The sequence below is a fragment of the Ascaphus truei genome, chromosome 5 (assembly GCF_040206685.1).
Source record: "Ascaphus truei isolate aAscTru1 chromosome 5, aAscTru1.hap1, whole genome shotgun sequence".
Taxonomy (NCBI): Eukaryota; Metazoa; Chordata; class Amphibia; order Anura; family Ascaphidae; genus Ascaphus; species Ascaphus truei.
This window is the reverse complement of record NC_134487.1, coordinates 297,441,994-297,464,535: the sequence shown is the minus strand read 5'-3', so window position 1 is coordinate 297,464,535 and position 22,542 is coordinate 297,441,994. Positions and strand designations below refer to the sequence as shown.

General features: G+C 43.5%; 1 protein-coding gene across 1 annotated transcript in view; it reads right to left on the bottom strand.

The window, feature by feature from the left end:
* Positions 1-22,077, bottom strand: part of SYT10 (synaptotagmin 10) — a 60,283-nt gene extending 38,206 nt beyond the window's left edge. The window contains exons 1-2 of the mRNA XM_075602820.1: positions 21,930-22,077; positions 3,285-3,642 (exon numbers count right to left, since the gene is read on the bottom strand). Of these exons, the coding sequence (XP_075458935.1) occupies positions 3,285-3,642; positions 21,930-22,071 (500 nt within the window). The 5' untranslated portion in view covers positions 22,072-22,077. The remainder of the gene's footprint in view (positions 1-3,284; positions 3,643-21,929) is intronic.
* Positions 22,078-22,542: the final 465 nt, after the last annotated feature.

The following is a 22,542-nucleotide window of genomic DNA, read 5'->3' as shown; positions in this document are numbered from 1 at the left end:
TTTTATACCACCTCAGACCTAGCGTAGATTTGTGCCGCCAAGAGAAGAGAGATACGTGTGATGGTCCTATATGGGAAATTTGCTACATTCCATGACACTGTGGGTGTTATACATTAACCCATTCAGTGCCCCGTAGACATACCGCTTCTGTTCACTGGATGCAGAAAGCAACCGTGGGAGCTCCCAGCAGATTGGTAGTGTTGGATGGGGCTGTGGACCTTGGGGATAATACAGAGATAGTCCCGATCGGGGCGCCAAAGCCCAGAATCTCATATTGACTTGAATGGGAGTTTCTATGCGATAGTGCTCCTATCGGCACTAATGCAATTGAAGGAATAACCCCTCTTTGCATCCTATAACTTCCCCTATATCTCAAAATAAACACACTCCAAATTCATTGCTAATCACTTTTAATCCTGGATCGGGATTAGTAGTGGTTTGGGTCTCTGAGGCTCATGAAATCTCCAATATACTGCTTTAAACTTTACTACAAAAATCTACTTGATATTAATAGTATCGTTGCCGTGCGTTCCCAAGCTCGCGCTCTCTGTTCCTCTCTACAACTTCACTTCTCCTTTACTTCCGTCCTTTCTTTCTGTCATGGCAGAAAGTAGACTACAGCATAGGATCAGCACTCAACAAATGAATAAATAAATGAGAAAAGACACTTATGTGCTCCGAGCATTTTCAGCAACAACAGCTTCTTTAATATACAAAAATACTATCTAAAAAGCACTAAAAAGTAACAAACTTACCAGGAATACTTACCTTGTAGGCCTAAACCTCTAAGCGAGACAGCAGCTACCCTGGACTAAGTGTTCACAGCTCGTCTGGATCTGTCTCATCCAGTGGATTGTCCCTCACCGGGATGTGCCGTTCCCTTACCCACCCTCCCGTGAATCCCTGCCACGTTGTCTAGTGGATGTCTCGTCTATCCTGTGGTCTGGTCCGCTGGTATCTCGGTACTATTATGAAGACTTTTTTTAGTCTAAGAGTCATGGTTTGTGATACTTTCATCTTCCGAATTTGTTCTTCTATTTCGATTTTTTTGCCCATTGGTCATTCGGTGTGCTCCCTCAGTGGTGTTATCGCACACCCAATAGGCTGTTTTTTCCATCCCGGTTTTTCTCGAATGTTGGGCCCTGATCTCTCCTTTCTAGAATAAGAGTTCCAGGAGTCATATATTCTGTTTTTAGATAACTTTACCTAATTTAAGTTTCATTTTAGTATCATTAGTAGATTCATATTTACATGCATTTGAATTCATATGCATAGGGTTTTATGCCTCCCTAACATATTTGGGATATACAGTTAAAAGGATAAGACTGCAAATGGGTTTTCTTATATAATGTGTGAACATATTCGACTTGATATAATATGGTTATTAGTGATTATGTATATACTCATTTTGTGATGTAATATTTCTATTTCTGTTATTATTAGTCAGAGGTTTGATATATATTAAATTCTGTAAATTATTATAATTTTGTATATGAAGGCTCTGTAAGGGTTTAAGGTCCGTTCGGATCACGTGATGTCCCTCATATATGCCTAATAGGGGTTAGGAGTAAAGCAGAGCACATGGCTTTAACTCAGTCTGTGGACAAGCTCCCTTTGCAGCTTTTCAATTGATACAGTGTAGACACAGCCAGGTGGAATGTGTTGCATTCTGCAGACAGATGCTCAAAACGGAAATCGTGTGACATCATCAACATGGCGGAGCGTGCAAGTGAAACCCTGAAAGAAGGCACACGTGGTCTATGGCAGGCTATTTAAACCATGTTAGGTGTTTACCCTAGCTAAGCCTGAGAAAGGGGCCTACTTTCTTTTGTATTCTTTGTAAGTTTGCTGTAACGCTGTGCTCACCACAAACAAGGCGGGACCCCGGTACTGAGGTGGGAATGGGTATAAACGCCACCCACAGCCACAGGGGCACGTCTGGAGAGTGGATAGTCAGGCAGCCGGGTCAGGACTGGAGAGTTTAGAGTAGTCTTGATACTTGCCGAGGTCAGAGGTAGAAGCCGGTAGAATGGTCTGTGTCTGATAGCCGTGGTCAGGGGTTAGAGCCAGTAGAAGCATAGAAGTCCGTAAGCCATGGTTAGGATTAGAGAGGTGCAGAAGGTCAGAGGTAATCCGGGGTCGGTAAGCCAGAAGTGCGGAGTCCAAGAGTAAAGCCGGGTCGGTACACAGGAGATCAATCTGAAAGCAAGGCAGCAGGGAACAAGACAAGGCAGGACAAGGAACCAGGAAGTGGGAGAACTGCGCTAACTGGAACTATGCTCAGCCAAAGTGCAAGTGGCACAGCTGAGCATATATGGGAGATCAAGACCAATGAGAGCAAGGGGAGGAGTAAAGGTGTGGCCTCAGCGGAGGCAAGGATAGGTGGAATGGTGCAGGAGACAGGTGAGCGTGATGAGGGTGTTGACGCGCAGCTGGGGAGCGGTGCACATGCCTTAACTGGGGGCGGAGCGACTCCGCGATGTCTATGAAGCTCCTGCGTAAGGACAGCGGGGTTGCGCGAGACATCAGGTAAGGAGGGAGTGCGCCGTGGGGGACGCGTTCCCCGATTCCTTACATTTGTTACTTTTTTTAATACATTTTTTAGACACCTTTTGTATATTAAAGAAGCTGTTTTTGCTGAAATTGCTAGGAGCAATTTTCTCTGTATTTATTCATTTTGTGAGTGCTGATCCTACGGTGTAGCGTGTTGTGTGTGTCCAGCGGCATGCACACAGGATCATAGCACCTTGCCTGAGACCTAGACGAGTGCAAATTCTACTCTCTTTTTCTATGACCGAAAACAGAATCTGATCAATGAAAGGAAGACAGCGAGAAACTAAAAAGGAAGAGCACAGAAGAGACACCTAAGCTTGAGACCTCTTGCAAACAGAACAGGGTTAGCAACAACACTGCATTCTACTGCATCATAATGACTTCATTGTAACCCTACATAATCAGGCACACGTTAAGAATGGAAATTAAAAATCATTCATTTTGTTTGATCAATTAATCACCAAAACAATCAAGATAAAAAATGACATATTTAAGGATTTACTTTTTAAATAAGGTAATATGAATTTCTGCAAGGCTGTCTACCATCAGGTGGTAGGACACCCTTTGGCTCACCAGTAATGTTCATTGTCCTTTGAACAGGCCATAATATGCCTTAATGCTTTGCACAGTTTAATATATCTGTATCACAACATGTGGCTGATATTTGTAAAATGCTTACTGTGACTGACGTTGTAGAGAGAGATTCTAATGTGAGTTTTCCTCTTCCTTACCTTGAAGAAGAAGCTGGCTCAGTGGATTGCCTTTGTATCCGGGCATGTTTCAGTAGATGCTCTTTCAATGCGTTTTGAACCTCTGCGGGTATATCCGGTGACGTGTGGCTAATTTTCATTGCTGCCTCCAAAACTTTCACAGGGTGTTTCCCGTTTTGTTTGATTTCTTTTTTCTCGTTGGTTTCCACGACTTCAGGTGGTGCGCTGGGAATGCACTGCGGGACCACATGCGTGGTGCAGGTGACGGGTTTGGTTCTCCAACACGGCCAGCAGAGTTTCCAGAAGACGAAGAGAGAGACGACCAACAAAGCGAGGCCGCAGAAGCTGACCACCACCGCAAGGAGACTGACCGAGATGTCTGCAATGAATCAGAGAAATAAACATATTTCCATAAAATAAAACAACAGCCAAACAAATCAGCATAGACCATATATGTAAACACCGTAAAAAATGGAATGTACAGTAAGTGAACTGCAATAGCATGGCTTAGATCCTCTTTTTAGTAATTAATTTAAAACTGTTTTTACAATGGCCTTGCTGAATAAATAAACCATTACATACATATATTTATTGCATAATGCTGCAGCAAAAATAGCGAGTCGTGCCTGACATTCATTACAATAACGGCGTTCAATGTCAAGTAACTCAAGACTATACTTTGTATATCTCCAATTGTTGTGCATTTTCTACCACGTTTATCTGACTAACATTTGCTACGGCCCTCAAAAGATCTAATTAAGTCATTTATTGTGTTTTAAATGAATCACAAAACATTTATAGATCAAATATTGTTGCCCACAAAATACTGCTTCCCAGCAGTAATACACGCTGCATAATAATATAACATGTAATGGGAGTAAGCGCTTTAGACATAAAAGTAACAATAGGAAAAGGATTTCCTGTCCCGCAGAGCTTACAATCTAGGTGAGAGGAAAACCATTTTGCAAAACGTAAGAAAAACAAACTGAACTATTTAAAAAACTTTCAGAATATATCGATTTAAGATCAAATTTGAAAAATAAGTGACAACAAAGCAAGGTCTTTCAGAAAACCTATAGATATGATTTCAAAATCGTCTTTCACCGAATATCATTTTTTTGGTTGTAAGTATTTGAAGCTAAACAAGAAAAAAATGGGTGAAAACTCCAATCCCAATATGAAGAGTCTTCGGAGAGATTAAATACCAATGAGTGTGTTTGCATGTTTTCCACATGTCCACAAACCTGCTCCTTTCACCCCATTGTCACATGTCATACCGTGGTGAAGTTGCAAAGGATTCTGGGTAGTGACATGCTAATGAGAAAAATGTATCATTGGGTATGAGCAGTAATACGATTAGAGGCAAAGGGCTCCTTGGGTTTAGATTTCATGGAGCAATAGGTAGGGGATGACTTCATGTGAGTATTATAAAATAAGCGTATCAACGTATTCACCTCTTGCCGTCATTTTTTCCCGTTGATGTGTTGCACAAAATAAACCCCGTCTGAGATCTGCTGCAATTACGATCTAATAACGTTTAAACAATAATGTGCAGGTGTCTTCTATGTCAGGGGTGCGTAAACTGGGGGGCGCAAGATTTTCTGGGAGGGGGGGCGTGGTGCTTACAGAAGCCCCGCGCTCTTCCCCAAAGCATTTAAATTAAATGCCCGGGAGTGCGCGCGAGGCCTCTGTAACTGACTTACCTGGTCTCCGGCGGCTTCTGGCGACACGTCGCCATGGCAATGTGACATCACATGCCATCGTGACATCAGAAACGCTGGAGAAAAGGTGAGGGGGGGGCGCAACGTTGGGGGGGGGGGTGTGCAGACGAAAAAGTTTGCACACCCCTGCGCTAAGACACACATGCAAGTTTGCCCTCACTATTGCTGTTCACTTCAATAGCACTAGAGCAGGGGTGGCCAACTCAAGTTTTCAAGGGCCACCAACAGGTCAGGTTTAAAAGATATCCCTGCTTCAGCACAGGTAGCTCAATCAGTTGTTCAGTCGTTGATTGAGATATCCTTCAACCCTGACCTGTTGGAGGCCCGTGAGGCCTGGAGGTCGCCCTTCCCGCACTAGAGGATGTCAAACTATCATTCTAGCCTGTGTGTTCCTCTATTTTGAAAATGAAGTACAGTACAATAAGAATCCCGCGTGTCAGCACATTCACATCTCAGACAGGTCTGCAGCCCGGCCGTTCCCCATGATCTTTTAGCATACAAGGCTTCCACTGCAGCCAGGGATTCTGGGTAATGACATGCAAATGAGCACAAATCTATGTTTCAATATCTGACAAGGTTTGGGGGAAAAACTCAAAAGAGGAGCAGAAGTGGCATAATGTGGGAGATACTGTATATACAACCCTTGTGAGCAGGCTCCTTTCTTGCACTATTAAACAAGTCGCATTTTAGCTCATCTTCTGGGACAAAAACTTAAATAAACAGTACTTTGTGTTCTTAAAATCTCCCAGATTTAACTCCTTAAAAACGGGTCAATGCCGCTGGTTCATTTTAGAAAGCATTGCACGTTTTAGTCATACAGAAGGGAGTTTTCTCATAAAAGTGTACAATAGGTAGTACCGATGTTTGTTCTTTTTCTCGCATCCAATTGTAAAGCAATTTAGACCCAGATCCACAGAACTGATCTCAGGGCTCGTAACATAAAGTGTTCCCTGAGGTTATCGCCAACCCACAAACCTAATTACATACAAAACAATGGCTGGTACTTATCTCATTAGCATAGGCTTAGAGGCATGTTACGTAGCACTGACTTGCGTTAAGTCTGTCCTAACTAAAGGTGGCGTTACTCCCTCCAGACCCTGAAACCCCACAGGGGCGGGCGGGCGGGGGGGCTGGCCTGGGGTGCCAGGTGCTGGTCAGAGTTGAAGGATTCAGGCTAATTGCAGAGAGGAGCGGAGCAGGGTTTTCTGAGCGCAGCTCACATGATTGTGGTCATTAGGTGGCGCTGCAGAGCACAAATGGCAGCTCCTCCCAGGCTTCCCTCTCAGCACTGAGCTGGTAATGGTAAGTGTATATATGTGTAACCTCTCTACTTTTGCTCTCAGACTTACAACACAACTATCACTGTTACTTACTGGGCCACACGTAGCCTATGGTCAGACAGCAGAATAATACAAAGACAGAATGGGTAATTCACTTAGTTTACTATACACTTATTAAACTAAGGCACCTTGTGTCACTACACACTGTACACAAATACAACACAATCCCCAAATAGCGTTGTGTGGGTGTGAGTCAGTAGTGTAGTAGCCACCCAATCCTGGGTATGCTGGCTTATGTTGGTGCCGGCACACCGTGCGAGCTCGTGTTGTACTGAACCTGTTGCAGGTTTGGTCTTCAGAAAGGTGCTTCGGTCCCACTGTGTCTGTATAGCCGGTGACGTCCCGTTCAGCGCTGTGTGATCTCTTTTCCTCTCTGGAACTGTAGCTCTCAGCTCCTGTCACCGCGTGCCACGTGCGCTCTCTCTGCACACGTGCACTCTCTCTGCACACGTGCGCTCTCTCTGCACACGTACGCTCTCTCTGCACACGTGCGACTCTCTCTGCACACGTGCGACTCTCTCTGCACACGTGCGACTCTCTCTGCACACGTGCGACTCTCTCTGCACACGTGCGACTTTCTCTGCAGGCCTCGAATAAACCTGCTGTGCTCAAGTCTGTGCAGATCTAATCTAACATGGCGGCCTTTCCTTTTCTTAAAGGCTCCTCTCCCCCTAGTCTCTCCTCTTCCACAGCTGTTATTATTGGCTGCTCTCATGTCCATCCCAGTCACGTTGGAGAGGAACCTACCAGGGGTCAGTGTCACAGTGTGTGTGCACACACAGACGCACACACACATAGGGTTTATTTAACAGGGCCGGCCATAGGGCAAGGCAACCAAGGTGGCCGCCTTGGGCCCCGTGCCTGCGGGTGCCCCGCGCCTTCGGGTGCCCTGCGCTCCCTTCTCTCCCTCTTTGCCGGCACAAGGATGGCGGTTTTCAACTTCTGCCCAGCCAGAGAAGTGAAGGAAGAGCTGGAGGGAGCGCAGGGCCCACAGACAGCTGGCACGAGTCGGACCGATTCTCGCAGAGAGAGGTGGGGTGGTGACATGTAGTGTGCCGGCGCTGCATGCATGTGAGTAGGAGCTTGAGGAGGGAGCGCAGGACCCCTGGACAGCTGGCAGGAGTCGGACTGTGTCACAGAGAGAGAAGGGGGTGTGAGAATGTAACACACTGCTACACTGCCCACCTCCAGATAAGACAACATATCCCACTATAACAAACTCAGTCTCTGAAGAATAAGCTCACACACGGTTTCCATAGACTCCAGCTGCAAATCATGATAAAGCCCATACAAGTCACATCACAAGGGTACTATGAAGCTTTCTCACATGTATATTTCTCTGACAAATGCAGCTATTAAACCTTCTTGAGCTAGTAATGGTTTTGTATTTTGTTCATTATAACAAATCCTGGCGCGAGACAAGTCATTAGTGAACAGCTGCAAACACTATAACACTATTGTGAGTCGTTGCACATGAATTGAAGTAGGTGGCAAGAAAATACATTTTTCTTTTTCAGAATAAAGATCTCCTGACAGCATAGCACTTTTCATCAGGTCGTTCACAATGCATAGTCATGACAAACCAGGTCTCATTAGCATAATTCTTTTGTCAACACCATCTCATGGATTTAGAAGATACAAACCCTTCAGGTTTATTGAAAGTCATTCACTTTTCTGGCATTTAAATATGCCAGTCACTCCCAGCTTGGTCAATTGCAAACATCACTAGGAACAAGTACATTGTCATATATGTTCTTCTGTCTCCCAGTTGCAGTGATTCATAATGGATGTCCCAAAGCTTTCGAGGTTGGAATCTGGTGGCCACACAGTCATGTGACTTGTGGTGTGAGACGGAGCTGGAGGAGGGAGCGCGGGGATCCTAGACAGCTGGCACTGGCAAGAGACAGACCGCTTCTCACCAAGAGAGGGGGAATGATGTGACTATGTCGCCGAAAAGAGATTGTGACATAGGCAGAAAGTATAAAAGTGGCAGTGAACAGAAAACATGTAAAGCAACTGAAGAAGCATACAATACAATTGGTCGGATCTCTTAACAAGTTTGTTGTGAAAAGTGGTCAAAACTCTGCAACATCTGAACGATATGCCATCACTCATGAAACCAACTCACATTATGATGATGAGAATGTACTTGTTTCTGAAAACGTCATAAACATAGACACAGAGGAATATGACAGTGGCAGTGCAATAGAAAAAGTACTAATAAACTAGTAAAGTTGTAGCAGCAGCCACCTTGGATACAAAGAAGTTGGCAAGAATAATGATACTTCAGAAGAATGTTACTAGGATATTGATAATACTAACTCTTCCAAAGAAGAAGTAACTGAGTTTGAAGACACATATCTAATTTCCAGTGGTAGTGAAAGTACCAAAAACATGAAGAAACTGAAAATGAAGAAAGCTTTGTTCCAGTAAATGTCTGGGATCCCACATGTTGGCCTGAACATATAAGCATTGATGCCCTTGTGTCTACTGTTGTCAAAGGACCAGGAAAATTTGAAGAAGAAGAAGAAGAAGAAGAAGAAGAAGAAGAAGACTTTCCAACAGATGTACAGTAAATGGTCAAAAATGTTCTGCAACTTCTTGCCAAAGACGTATGCCAAATAGAGAAATTGACAACCTTGGCTTGTATATTTTACAACAACAGACCAAATCTTTTGGTTCTGTTGCAAACTCTTTGGCAATAGCATCACTGCTTTAGGATCCAAGGGTTTTTGTGACTGGAAAAATGCAAGTATGCACCTATCTGATTACGAGAAGTCAAAGGGGCGTATGACAACTACCTTCCAGTGGTTTGAACTCGACCAACGATTACAAAAAGATAGAGAAGCAAAACCAGAAATTGATCAACAGTGAAAAAGCTCTCTGGTTTGGGGTCTTCCAAAGGCTCAAAGCCATTGTAAACTTTCTGGTGAAGCCCAACATGGTTTTGTGGTTCACTAGACAACCTACAGCAGCCTCACAAGTGGAAACGTTTTGGGTTTTGTAGAATTTCTGGCAAAATTGGACCCAGTTATGCAAGAACATACAAGAAGAATATTTCAAGCTGAAATTCACAATCACAACTTGGGAAAGAGAGTTCAAAATGAACTTCTCATTGATGGGCAATAAGGCGAGACAAACCATTGTGGGCAGAATTAAATCAGCAAAATATGTTTCTGTGGTTCTTGATTGTTCACCGAATCTGAGCCACAAGGAACCAATGTCACTGATAATTTGATACGTCTCAGATGGACAGTCAGATGTTCCAGCAGGAATTCATGAGCACTCCATACATTTTCTGGAGGTTCAAGAAAGTGCCGGCAAACACTGATTAGACCTGGATGTTTCAGATATTCGAGGTCAAGGCTATGACAAAGATCCTATCATGAAGGGGACATTTCTAGGGCATTTTTCACTCCCTTTACCTGTCATTGTTACAAACTGTTTCATTGTGATATCACAAAAACTTCTCGTGAAGCAATGCCATTTTTGGGTGTAATTCAGTGCATTTGTTATTTTCAGCCTCAACCAAGCAATGGATTATTTTTTGCAAGTATGTTCCAAATCTCTCCGTGAATGCCGATGGGAGAGCAGAGTTCAAAAGTGTCAAAGCAATAAGGTATCAGGCCGGTGAAGTCTATGGTGTACTTTTTGAAGTTGCAGAGCAAACAAACAATCTGCAAACTCCAAGTGAGGGAGAATTTCTATGCAAAGAACGTAAGAACTACAGCTTCATCATTTCTGTTGTTTGTTGGTAGAATTGTTGATTCATTTAATTATACAAAGCAACGAATTACAAAGAGACTCGGCTGAATTGACATAATAATATGGAGCGGACTTGCAAATGGTTGGAATCTTACAGAAAAGATGGTTATCATAGAGCAGTAGCTACTGCAAAAACAATTGCTAATGATTTTGAAATGGAACTGGTATTCAAAGTGACGAGTGCGCAAGAGAAAGCAAATGTTTGCATATGAAGCTCAGGATGCGCAGATTATAGATGCACAGGATGCATTCCGCATACATTATTTTAACCGTATTGTTGACACAGCGACTGCATCTACTGAATGGACATTCACTTTGAGCAGCAGCAAAGGCATCAGGCAATTTAGTTAAACCCTTTGGCCAAAGCATTTTAAGCCTGCAAGCCACTTCAAGGCATGACCAAATATTGCAGGTCCTAATAGTTACAGACCAGATTAAAATGTGAGACAGTTTTAGTTTTGAAAGAACTGACTGGTGGCAGCTGTGAGAGTCTCCGGCAGATTGTTCCAGTTTTGGGGTGCACGGTAAGAGCAGGAGTAGCGGCCGGACACTTTGCTGAACTTTGGGACCGTGAACAGTCTTTTGGAGTCTGATCTCAGGTGATAGGTGCTGCGTGTGCTAGGGGTGAGGAGCTTGTCATAACCCAGGGGGGGCGCAAACTTTTTTCCCTGCGCCCCCCTGCCGGTGGTACCCTCACTCCCGCGCCCCCCCTAACCCCCACTTACCTGCGCTCTGGCGTCATGACGTCACGTTGCCATAGCAATGTGACGTCACATGACCTCACAGCGTCATTTTGCCGCCGCGTTGCCATGGCGACGCAGGAAGGAAGCCGCCGGAGCCTAGGTAAGTAAAGGTTTACAGAGGCCCTGCAGCTCCCCCGGCACTTAATTTAAGTGCCTGCGGGAAGCGCGCAGGGGCTCTGTAAACCCCGTGCCCCCCCGCCGGCAGTCTCGCGCCCCCCCTGGGGGTCACGCCCCCCAGTTTGCGTACCGCTGCCATAACCCATACCGGCACTTGATAAATGTGCCCCTAAGAGAGATTTCCTTGCAAGCCCCAGAAAAAAATCTCATTAACATTTTACAATCTCATGATCAGCAGCAAAGTCGGGCCTGGACCATGAATGTAATGTGTCCATGGTGCATTGTCCCTACTTTATGTGAAAAGAAACAACAAAGAACAAAACAGGAGCATAAGATACTTGGGGGACAAGGTAAAAAAGCAATTTCAGAGCAAAACTAAAGAAAAGAGCTACTATTGAAAAGAGTCAATGTACTATTGACTTGTACTATTGACAATGTACTTAAGTCAAGCTACTTATCTACTTAAGTCAATGTACCAAGCACCCTCTCTCACATTTTGGCCACCTGAACCACTTTCCAGTTTTGGGCAGGGTCATTGGGGGAATTATCTGATGCACACCTATATGAAACACGTTGCCCCCTTGTTTGGTTCATTTTATTAGTATGTTGACAGGAATGTACTCTGGATGCGTCTTTTTGTCAATATATTAAGATGCAACAAGATTTGTGTTAACACAGATTTTCACAAATGCATTTACCGATGATGGAGAGGGTCGCTTGTCTTCTTTGGCATAAAAGTCATCTGCAATTGATCACCTGGCTGATTTGATACTTCTTCAACTTGCGCTAACAGCAATATTATATTCTGTATTATTACAGTAGTTATATTTGTATAACACGCGATTCTAAATGACAATCAAGTTAGAAATACATTTTGTGACATCACTTATAATTATAAATATGCCATTAAATTCAACACCACATGGGCATGCCTTCATGCTTTAGTAGTATATCATACAGGGAAGCACTCACAAAAACAGTTGTATCCTGCCACTGGTGCACATCTCCCCTACGTCCTGGGAATAGAATTTGGTGAACTAAACAAGACCAACGCGCACCACTGGTCTTGTATTAAATCATATTTGACAAAGGTTCAGAAATATGGCATAAACATTGATCGAATATAATTGCACAATAAACAATACTATTGATTTGATACAAGACTGGTGGAGTGTCGACCAGTCTTCCTTACTTCACTTTTCACTGGTCATAAAGGACTAATTTATTAGAAATGACTTGCTGTCGTGAAAAGAAAAAAAAATAGACTTTTAAGTATGTAACTAGTGTGGGTCAAATTATAAATAAGAGCATCCGACGTTCTTCATCTTGGCTGCAAATGTCATTGCTAATGGCATTTTCAAAGAAAATATGATTTGATAAAACACCACTGAACATTAGGTTAGTAGAAACCAGAGCACTATGGCAATCTGTAATGTTTTGCCCTAATATACTTGAACTTCTCACAGTGTATCTGGCACATTTTCTGCTTCAAATATGCATAGTTAGGTTGCCACATCACTGAAGTTCGAAGTCACAACTAAATCCAATAAATATAATCCTCTTAAAAATGACAGGATTTCTGAAAGCCGAAACAAATACGTATATTACCATTGTATTATTACTGAGGATTTGCTTAATTGAATTATTACAGTGGAGCAGTACTGGTAATAAATCGCTGGTCTCTCTGGCAGAACTCAGTTTGCAATCTAGTACCAACATGGAGGTTGGGGTAGTTCAGTGGTTCGAAGACTTCCATTAAAGTGGTTGAACCATAATGAGATCCAGGTATCTGCTCTCCTTGTGACCTTGTACAAGTCAGATTATCTCAATGATTGTCGGGCACAAGTGCAAGATATGGAGCGAGCTACATAGCTCGCACTACAAACAAACGTGTGTATTCCAAAGCGCATGGCCATAGTGAGCGTGAGCTTGCACATGAGATACAAGGATACCAAAAGCAGAGGAGACAAACGTGTTTGCTATTGCAGCGAGACAGCCTGGTCATGTGACCGGCTAACAGCCAATGAAAATTTAGTAAGCTATTCTGCCTGGATACTGTTCAAGTGACTTTTTGTCAGTGGAGTTGTGCTCGCTGTGAGAATATGGACAACAAATATTGAAAATTTGATTTCTGGGGTTTACAAACGTGAACCTTTAATTCATACCGTGACAGAAATATCAATGATAATTTATAGGGATAAATTTCTGATGTATTGTCCGTTACTTGTATATAATTGTTAATGTATTTATTTTTATGGTAGTGTACAATGTTTATTTCAATGCATCACATTTTCTAAAAATGTTTTTAACAAGGCATGTTTTCATGCACATAGTGTATATATATTTGCAGAATACTTCTGTAAATTGCATGGCATTCTGCATTTTATTATTTGCTAAAGGCGTGTTCTCATGCATGACACTTCTTGACACGCCCCCCCATGTCATGACCACGCTCACCTCCTTGCTCGCTTTACAAAAACCTACAGTCCGCACACCGCCGGAGAGGAAAGCTCGCGCGAGGCAAGTAGCACTGTAGCACTCTCTCTCTCGCTTTCACTAAGGACAAAGCCTTATAAGTAACCTTATCTCGCTGTGCTTCAAGAACATACATTAGCTTGTCATTTATTTTAGGCAGGAAGTCAGTTTCTTTTATTTTGCCCTGTGAGACATACTGTACATGGTTTGGTGCAATTTGCAGCCCAATAGTCAGAATTAAATTTCGTCAGCCTTTCAGCAAATTTGCTTTGTGGGAACAAACACAGATTCAAAACCCAACTGCTTGCCACGTGATTTTATAAGTAAAATAACAGTGCTGGGCTACAGCAGGGAAATGCTGAAGTTGTAATTTGTCCGTCCCCTTTCTCCCACCTGGCACAAATTCACCTGCCTTCTGGATGTAACGTGTGTGTAGTTCAGATCTCCTGTCTCCCCAAGTTGGAACCTGGAACCAAACCTTCCGAGACCATTAGTTCCTTAGTAGGAAAAGGGGATTCATTGTACGCTTGGAAGGTAAACATCGTTTTACAAATATGAAGTCATTTACACAAACAATATGTGAACAAAGCAGACATACAGCATGTAGAATTTTGCAAAATAAATGACACATTTTTGAGGTTACCCTCTTTCATTCAATTTTTGCTACAGTTTCTCCACTTCTACATACAGTATGCCACTGAAACATTTACTTTGGACTAGAGAAAAATATAACCATGACTTTTTCATTTGTTGCATGCATTCTATAACACATTTTCAGCCCTAGGTATAACTAAGATGAAAAGGTTTTAACCTGGAAAAAGAAATGCAGGCACCCCAGTTCCCCAATAACAGGCAAAGAGAAATGGGGTTTATTCCGTTGGAATGATGAGTCTATGGTTTAGCATTGTAAAGGTGATGGAAAACTGGACACCAGATTTTTGAAATACAAAGACCAGTTCACAGGTATACGGTTCCAAACTACAGCATAAAGTAGTGTGACAAGGTGGGCTCGGACCCTCTGTCACATCTATGTGGGTCAGTGAAGCCAACACGTGTTATGAGTAAACAGGATACAGGAATATCACTCTCACTGTGTTATTAGCCAGTGACATAAATTGTCACTGGGTCCTTTAAGAGACAAAACAAATGATAAAATAAAAGCCTACCTCCGTCGTGGAGCAATGCCTGAACTTTCACTGCTGGTCTATCTTCCCAGCATAGAACTCCCTAATTCCCCTGTCAGGCCCAGCTAAACCAAGTCCTGGAAACCTGCCTCACAGTCTCTCCCTGCTTACTGCTGCAGTGTCTGCAAAGGAGGTTGCTTCTTCAAGCACAAGGGATTTTCCTTTCTGCCCCATGGCGCTGTAGGGAACACCTCCTCAAACCTCCCCCCCCCCCCCCTCTCCACGGTCTTTCTGAAGCTCTGCTCCATTTGGGTTCTAAAAGGTGCCTGATTGCAGACCGTGGATATCTCGCCTGGATTCCGAAATCCTGATCTGGATTTATTCTTTTTAGCCCCAGCTGGTGTCCTTCAAGCTGGGACCCTGCCACACACCCTCCCCCACCCCACTTCAGCACCTTGAGGTTGAGCGACCATCGCATTTGCAGTTGCTGTTCAGACATTTCCTTTAGCTCTGCACTCAGGCACTGGGAGTGGCGACTGAGCATTGAAGTCAGGAGCTTCTGTTTCTGGAGCTGCTCTGGCCGCTTGTCCACCTCTTGCTGCATCTAATTTCTTTTTTATTCATAAAATGTTTTACTAGGAAGTAATGCAGTGAGAGTTACTTCTCATTTTCATGTATGTCCTGGGCATAGAGTTATGAGAATACACTGTTGCATTAAATGAACATCTCTATCGCCATCTCATTAAGTATAAATGCTCTCTTACGTGGACTCTTGCGTGTCTCATCTAACTCATGCAGGACACGTTGCATTTCCTACCTCTGCATCTGCTCCAACAGGTGTCTGTTTACCTGGCAGGACTATTGGTACTTTGTCTTTAAGTTATCTCTCTGGGCTACCAGATCCTCCCTCTCATTCTGCCATTGTTGCAGCTCCACAGTCATCTCTAAATTCTGCTTTCGCAACAGGTTGTTCTATTGATTCACTGCTAGGTCGGCTGTACAGTACTTTGTTCTCTGAGACAATGGCCTCTTACTGGTTCTCAGCACTCTGTTATATCAAACCATTATGCAGGGTCCGAAGTGCCATTGTATGCTCCCTTCCCTGTGTGTAGCTGTTCCTTCAGCTCATTACGGCTCTGTTGTAGTTCTTGGCTCTTAAGTACCTTTCATTTCAGATTACCGTCACGTTGCTTCTGCTTTTCTGCAACACAGGCACGTCATTCCTTCTGCAGTTTCTGGATCTCCTTCCAGTTTTGCTGTGTGCCCTGCTCTGTGGCGACCTTGCAGAGCGCTCTGTTGCTGCTCTTTCATTTGTAACACTTCCTATTGCAAAACATCTGAGGATCGTCTCCTATCCTCCTCCAGTTGTTCTTTGAGATGTTTGATCTCTTGCTGAAGATGCTCTCTGTCTGCTGCTGCTGCTGCTGCTATCCGAGTTTCTTCATCTGGTCATTGCAGCTCTAGCAGAAGACTTGCCCCTTGTATTGCTTTAATGGGCCTCCCAGGTCACCTTTTCAGCTTGCAAAGTGGTCAACTGCAGTTCTTCTGGTGCAAGCTCTTTTGCTTTGCTTTGCTTTACAAAATTTGGCATTGTCATCTCTTTTTGCAACTTTAGGGGTTTTCTGAAGTTGTGCAACCCATTCTTCCAGTGCCTTCTTAACGCATGGGCACGCTGGGCAGTTGCCCGGGGGCCCCACGAGCATTGGGGCCCCATGCTAATCTATGCACAGACCAGAATTTAACACTAATTTTCCGATCACCCGCCTCAACATTCAAATCTCCCGCTAACTCGGTAAAAGGAGAAAAATTACGACTTGTAGTGGAGAGTTGGCGGGGCCCAGTGCACTGCTTTGCCCGGGGGCCTATAATGCTGTTAAGATGGCCCAGCATGCTTCAGAGGGCTTGGAGTCCAACTCCTTTCTGAGCAATCTCAGTTAAAATTCACGCTTTGCCTTTCTTACATGCAACGCGTTCTACAAAGCATATTTCTCTTCAGTTCTGAGGATGATTATGTCAGACAGGCTTTGCCTTATCTCTGCTGCCTGTGGATCTTTTCTTGCTAAGGTTACACGCAGACTCAATTTCAATGTTCTTTTGAGAGGTTGGACACTCTTTAACAGCAAGTGTTCTCAACAATCCCTCTTCTCTCTGGCTTTCCGGCAGTTATTCTTCTGCACAGTCTTGTTTCCAGTGCAAATCCCAAACTGTATCTTTGTGATAATACTTATTGTATCTCCTCTTGGAGTTGCTGGATTTCCCATTCACCTGCTGTAGAGTACTGGGTTTAGCAGCCTGCCCCCTACTAGTCCATAGAACTTCTCTCCACCCTTTCAGCTGTCACTATGCTTTTTCTGGTGAGGGTCAGGAGCCTGAATTCTCAGGCCCTTCTGTTGCCTATTCATCTTGCTCAAGGGAACAGGAATAATATTCTTGCTTCTTTTAATATGTGCAACAATCATAATCTCTTCATCACAAAGTGAGAGAGATTAGTATAATCCCACATGCTAACAATATCCCTTCAAACCAATCTTATATCAACGCGTGGAGAGACACCTCTGTTCAAAAAGAAACACACCTGAGATATATGCTAATAGGAGGCATTCAAAATACCTTGCATATTAGCATAACAGGCATCTCATACCTTTTTCTAAGCACCGGAGAACCTTAATGTGTAGTTTAAAGGGATATCTATATCACTTGGGACTATACTAAAATAGGTATCTTCCATGTTTCAGGGTCTGGAACCTCTGGGTGAAAAGTATGTTACAGCATTCACGAAAAGTGGAAATGACGGTGGTTTCAGGAGCAATGACCTACATTTTTAACTGTCCAAGCCATCTACTAATATTTTAGCAAACACATGTTGCTAAAAACCCAGTACAGAGTTTGCGGGTCGAATTTTGACACAGTCACCCATCTCTATTCTTCACCACAAGCGCTGCCTCCATGGCACTCTCTGGGGTACATGTCTCCCATGCTTCTTCCCCACTTTGGTTCTTATACAGGTTCTGCCGCTCTTGCAGGCCTCTCTTGATTGCTCTCTTGCCTTGCCATCTCAGGCACTGTCGCAGGATCCTTCTGTTGCCTCCCCCACTCGTGACTCCTGATCCCACCTCTACCACCATACTGGACTCTCGAGGTCTCCTCTGTTACTTCTTTCTACGTGGGTCAGCACTGGCAACACAGGTGTTATGAGCACACAGGATACAGGAATATCACTTTTACTGATTTATTAGCAGGCAACATAAATTGGCACCTGGCCCTTTACGAGACAAAACAAAATCATAAAATAAAAGCCGAGCTCCAACTTGGAGCACAGGCTGCACATTTACTATGGGTCTGCCTTCTCAGCCTATAACTAATTAATTCCCTGCGAGACCCAGTAAAGACAGTTCCTGGTAACATCCCCACAGTCTCTCCCAGCTTACTGCTGCAGTGTCTGCGAAGCGGTTGCTTCTCCAAGCACATGGAGTGTCCCTTACCCTAGGAGCTGTAGGGAACCCCACCTCCCTACACACCTAAGTACTCTGGTACTCTGCCATAATAAAGTATAAGACTATTTCAGAAGCTAAGCCATGACACAATATATCAGAAACTATGCGTTCACTTAAAAACATATATAATGTTTCAGGCAGCTACAGTATATTATGAAATGTGTATGTCCCTAACCTAGAAAAGCAGACAAAAAGACCTGTGTGGGGATGTTTCAGTCATTCAGCCCTAACTTATCTCTCCACCCCCTCCCTTCCCCCATTCTCTCTCCTCCATTTTCTCTCTCCTTTCCCCCATTCTCTCCCTCCCCCGAGTCTCTCTCCCCCATTCTCTCTCTCCTCTATTTACTCTCCTACCCCCCCTCCTACCACCGATACTCGCTCCCTTCCCCACATTCCCCCCATCCTAGCGGCAGATACTGGTACTTGTGACTGACTTTTGGGTCGGGACGCTAACCGCCCTCCTTTGCGCCATTCTCATCTGCTGTCACATTCCTCCCCCGCCCGACCTGTGTCCCCTGAGAAGCTGCACTCAGGGGAGTTGCCCTGCTCACCACCTCCCCTAGTTCCACCTCTGTACTGTATAGAGTACATGCAAGAGAGGAGAACTGTGGCAACCAATACAAAGGTTATATTGCATGGGGATTCATGCAAAAGATAATATAGGAAAAACCAGACACACACAGTACTTCCCAAAAAACTATAAGGGTTTAATTTATTTATTTATTTAAATCTCAATCTCTCTCTCATATATATATATATATATATATATATATATATATATATATATATATATATATATATATATATATATATATATATATATAAAACATAATGCTGAGTTAAGTTATGGTGACTTAACTTAACTCAGTATTATGGTTTAGCCTATCCCATAGCCTCTCTTGCATTCCCAGTAAAATCAACCCCACACTGATGAGACCCATCAAGGTCGAAACGGCTGCCTGTGGGTGGTTTTCTGGGTATGCACCTTAACCCTGGCTGTGCTCAAAGCTGTGACCATGCAGCAAGCTTAAGCCTATAGGGAACCATGTTAATGGTTATTGAGGCAAAAAGTGACACTGTGTGCTCATTTGCATGTCATTTCCCAGAATCCCTTGCTGCAGTGGAAGTGCTGTATGCTGGGTGATAATGGGGAAAGGCGGGGTTGCAGACCTGCCTAAGACATGCAGATGAGCATACAGTTATATTTGCATATATATATATATATATATATATATATATATATATATATATATATATATATATATATATATCCCCACAAGGACACATACACATATATGATATATAAATGATATTAAACACCAATGCATCAAAATAGTCTGTTGAGTTTGTCTTGCTGTAGAAAACAACTGGAGGTAGACACAAAACATTTTTAATGCATTCATATGTATGAACCTGACACTCACCATACAGAGGAAACGGGCACTTATTCATGTAAGAACATGAATAATGACCAATATATGTTGCTAATTATTTAGGTTAAAAGTAGAATTTTTTTACGCACTGCACACTTTCAATTTGTTTAAATAAACATACAGTAGCTCCTTATTTGTCCAGGTGGTTTGCATCAGCACCTGTAATTATGTTTGTGATCCAATATTGTTTTCCAGGTCTACTTTCTCCAAGTAGATAGAACTGTAAACGTACAGTAGTTTTCCTTACTGAAGCCTGTTATATTTCCAAAGCAATTCCAAACATGAGTTACTACAGCACTGTAAAAACTCTCCACTTTGAAAAAAACGTCATTGTTGTACTAACAAATCTTGTTAATATAGCAGCCGCATGGGGCAAAATGATTGTGTTCTGACTATGATCTCTTTGTGTATATGGTGTTACCAATTTAAGATTACCTAACAAAAATTAGAAAACACCAATAAATTACAAAAGCCATAAAACCATTTGGAAAACTATGCATATTGATAGCATTAGCAGGACTAATTGAGCAATGCTTGTAATAATAATACAGTCACTTCTATGGCTTATCATTTTACTGAGCAAAAGCAGATAATGAGGTTATTTCAGTACATGAATTAAAAAAAAAAAAAAAAAAGCTTTTAAATCTTTTCAGAAAATAAATGCCTTCAATATATCTGTGAAAGTCCTGCAATTTCTAGTGTATTCATATTACGACTGCACAATTATTTTTTTTAATTAAAAAAAGCATTACATTTATATTTATATTCTAAAGATCATATTGTAAGACATCCATAAGCAACATGTTTATTCCTAGCAACACTCACACTCCACTTTTGATTTATTTCAGACAACATCTTCCACCAATGCAGTTTAGGCGAATAGCAACATAGATCTCAAACTTTTATTAATGACCCTTCTAACATTACTTTTGAATTGCCATTAAAAAAAAATACTGTACATGTTTAGTATTATCTGAGCTAAGCTGCAAAATTATTCTACTGAGGATGCTACAGTATTTTGTCCTTCACTACTGCAACTAAACATAACCACAATGAACAGTGCTACATGCTATTCCAAGTCATGGGAAACAAGTGCATATTACATTATGTAAACCCACATACAGAAAAACTCTGAATAACAGTCTTTAGTGGGTGTATCAGCTGATGCAATAAAGGTAGGACATCCTTTCTGTGCATTCTTCACCCATTCATAAAATGTGGTGTTCTCGCCTGGTGGAATGGCAGCAACCACACTACGTACAGTACAGTATATACATTTTGATTAGTAGTAAAGACATCTACTGCAGCAACAGGTCGTTCCTATAACAGCAGTTTGCCTGGTGTGTGAATTTGGTTACAGAAGACATCTTTGTGCATGTTTTAGCAACATTTCTGAAATCAAAGCTGCTTTTTCTGATGGACGACACTGGTTTTCCAGATCTGCCTGTGTGCTTTCTCTATGAGCAATAGATTTTTTTATAAAGCAACAAGTGTTCATTTGCAAAGATGGTCTGGCTGTCACTATTTAAACAATCAACCCAACACTTGCCTTCAGCTCACTGATTATCCTTTGCTTGTTTGCACTGCAGCTAAGACACACACATGGTTGGCATATGAGAATAATGCATGTTCTTTTTCTCTTATATGATTGTGATCATTTCATATGAACTGGTTAAGATCAATTTAAAAAAAAGAAAATGTAAAGCACACTAGCAAAATAACCGGCAGGCTGCAGATTTACTGCATCATATGTCAAGGAATTGAATATATGTTCTAAGTATTCATCATACTATATTTCAGCCTGCAATGTGCTGTTTGACATATTTAGGGACTGGGAGGGGTGTTCAGCCCTTTAGGGGATCGAGATCTCGGATGTTTTGCTATGGTTTTATTGTTGTGTTTAAGGGAAGGAGAATCCCCCGATGCAAATGGAAAGAAAGTTGAACTTTCCAAACGCCCACACAGCCGCTGAGTTATTACTACATCTGCGTTATCCCCACGCTGCTCCTTCTCCCTCTCTGGGGCTGAGAGGTCCAGGAGAAGCCAGGCAGAGGGGGAGAGGGTAGGAAGGGAAGGGGATAGGGAAGGGGAAAGGGAAGGAGGAAGGATGGGGAAGGGGAATGAATGGGGAAGGGATGGGGAAAGGATGGGGAAGGGGAATGAATGGGGAAGGGATGGGGATAGGGAAGGGGAAGGAATGGGGAAAAAATGGGCAAAGGAAGGAATGGGGAAGGGATGGGCGTTGGGAAGGGGAAGTGATGCGTATAGAGAAGGGGAAGGAATGGGGAAGGGATGAAGATTGGGAAGGGATAGGGAAGGGATGAAGATTGGGAAGGGATAGGGAAGGGATGGGGATAGGGAAGGGGGTAGAGAAGGAGAAGGTATTGGGTATTGGGAAGGGGAAAAGATGGGGAAGTGATGGGGATAGAGAAGGGGAAGCTGGTGCGCTCTTACCTGTGCTCCCTGCGCCCTGGTTGGTCCTGGGGAAGATACCTGTGCACTTGTCCCATTCCACCTGCCCCCCAAGGCACAGCTCCGACACGATCTGCAGAGCCTTTTGGCACAGGCTGACACCGTCTTCCTTGTGGAAACTCATCTCCACTGTCCCCCAGCTTCCCCTCCCCCACCCCCACCCCAACCCCCCCTCCCCAACTATGCCATGGCCACCAAGGAGCCTGCGACTGAATGGGATGGAGAGGGGTGCAAGAGCCAAGCAGAAGTCACCCCCCAAAGAGGAACAACGTGGAAGAGAAAGAGCCTGGTCTGGGAGAGCAGGGAGCGGTGTCAGAAAGCCATGCAGCAGCAGGAGGAGGAGAGGAGGAGAGGAGGAAGAGAGGAGGAGAGGAGGAGGAGATGTTACTGGCACGCTGCACGTGTACAAGGGGGGATAACGCTGCCTCTGAGCCGGTACTTAGCGACGCCTTGTGTTCCTGGCTGGCTGCTGTATCCCAATTGTCCAATCGCAGGACGGTAAGGGAGAGGGAGGGAGGCACGTGGAGGTGCAGGGAGCCCCTGCAGGGGGTGAGTCAGGGCGCAGAGGTCAGGCAGCTGGGGGTAGGGCAGGGGG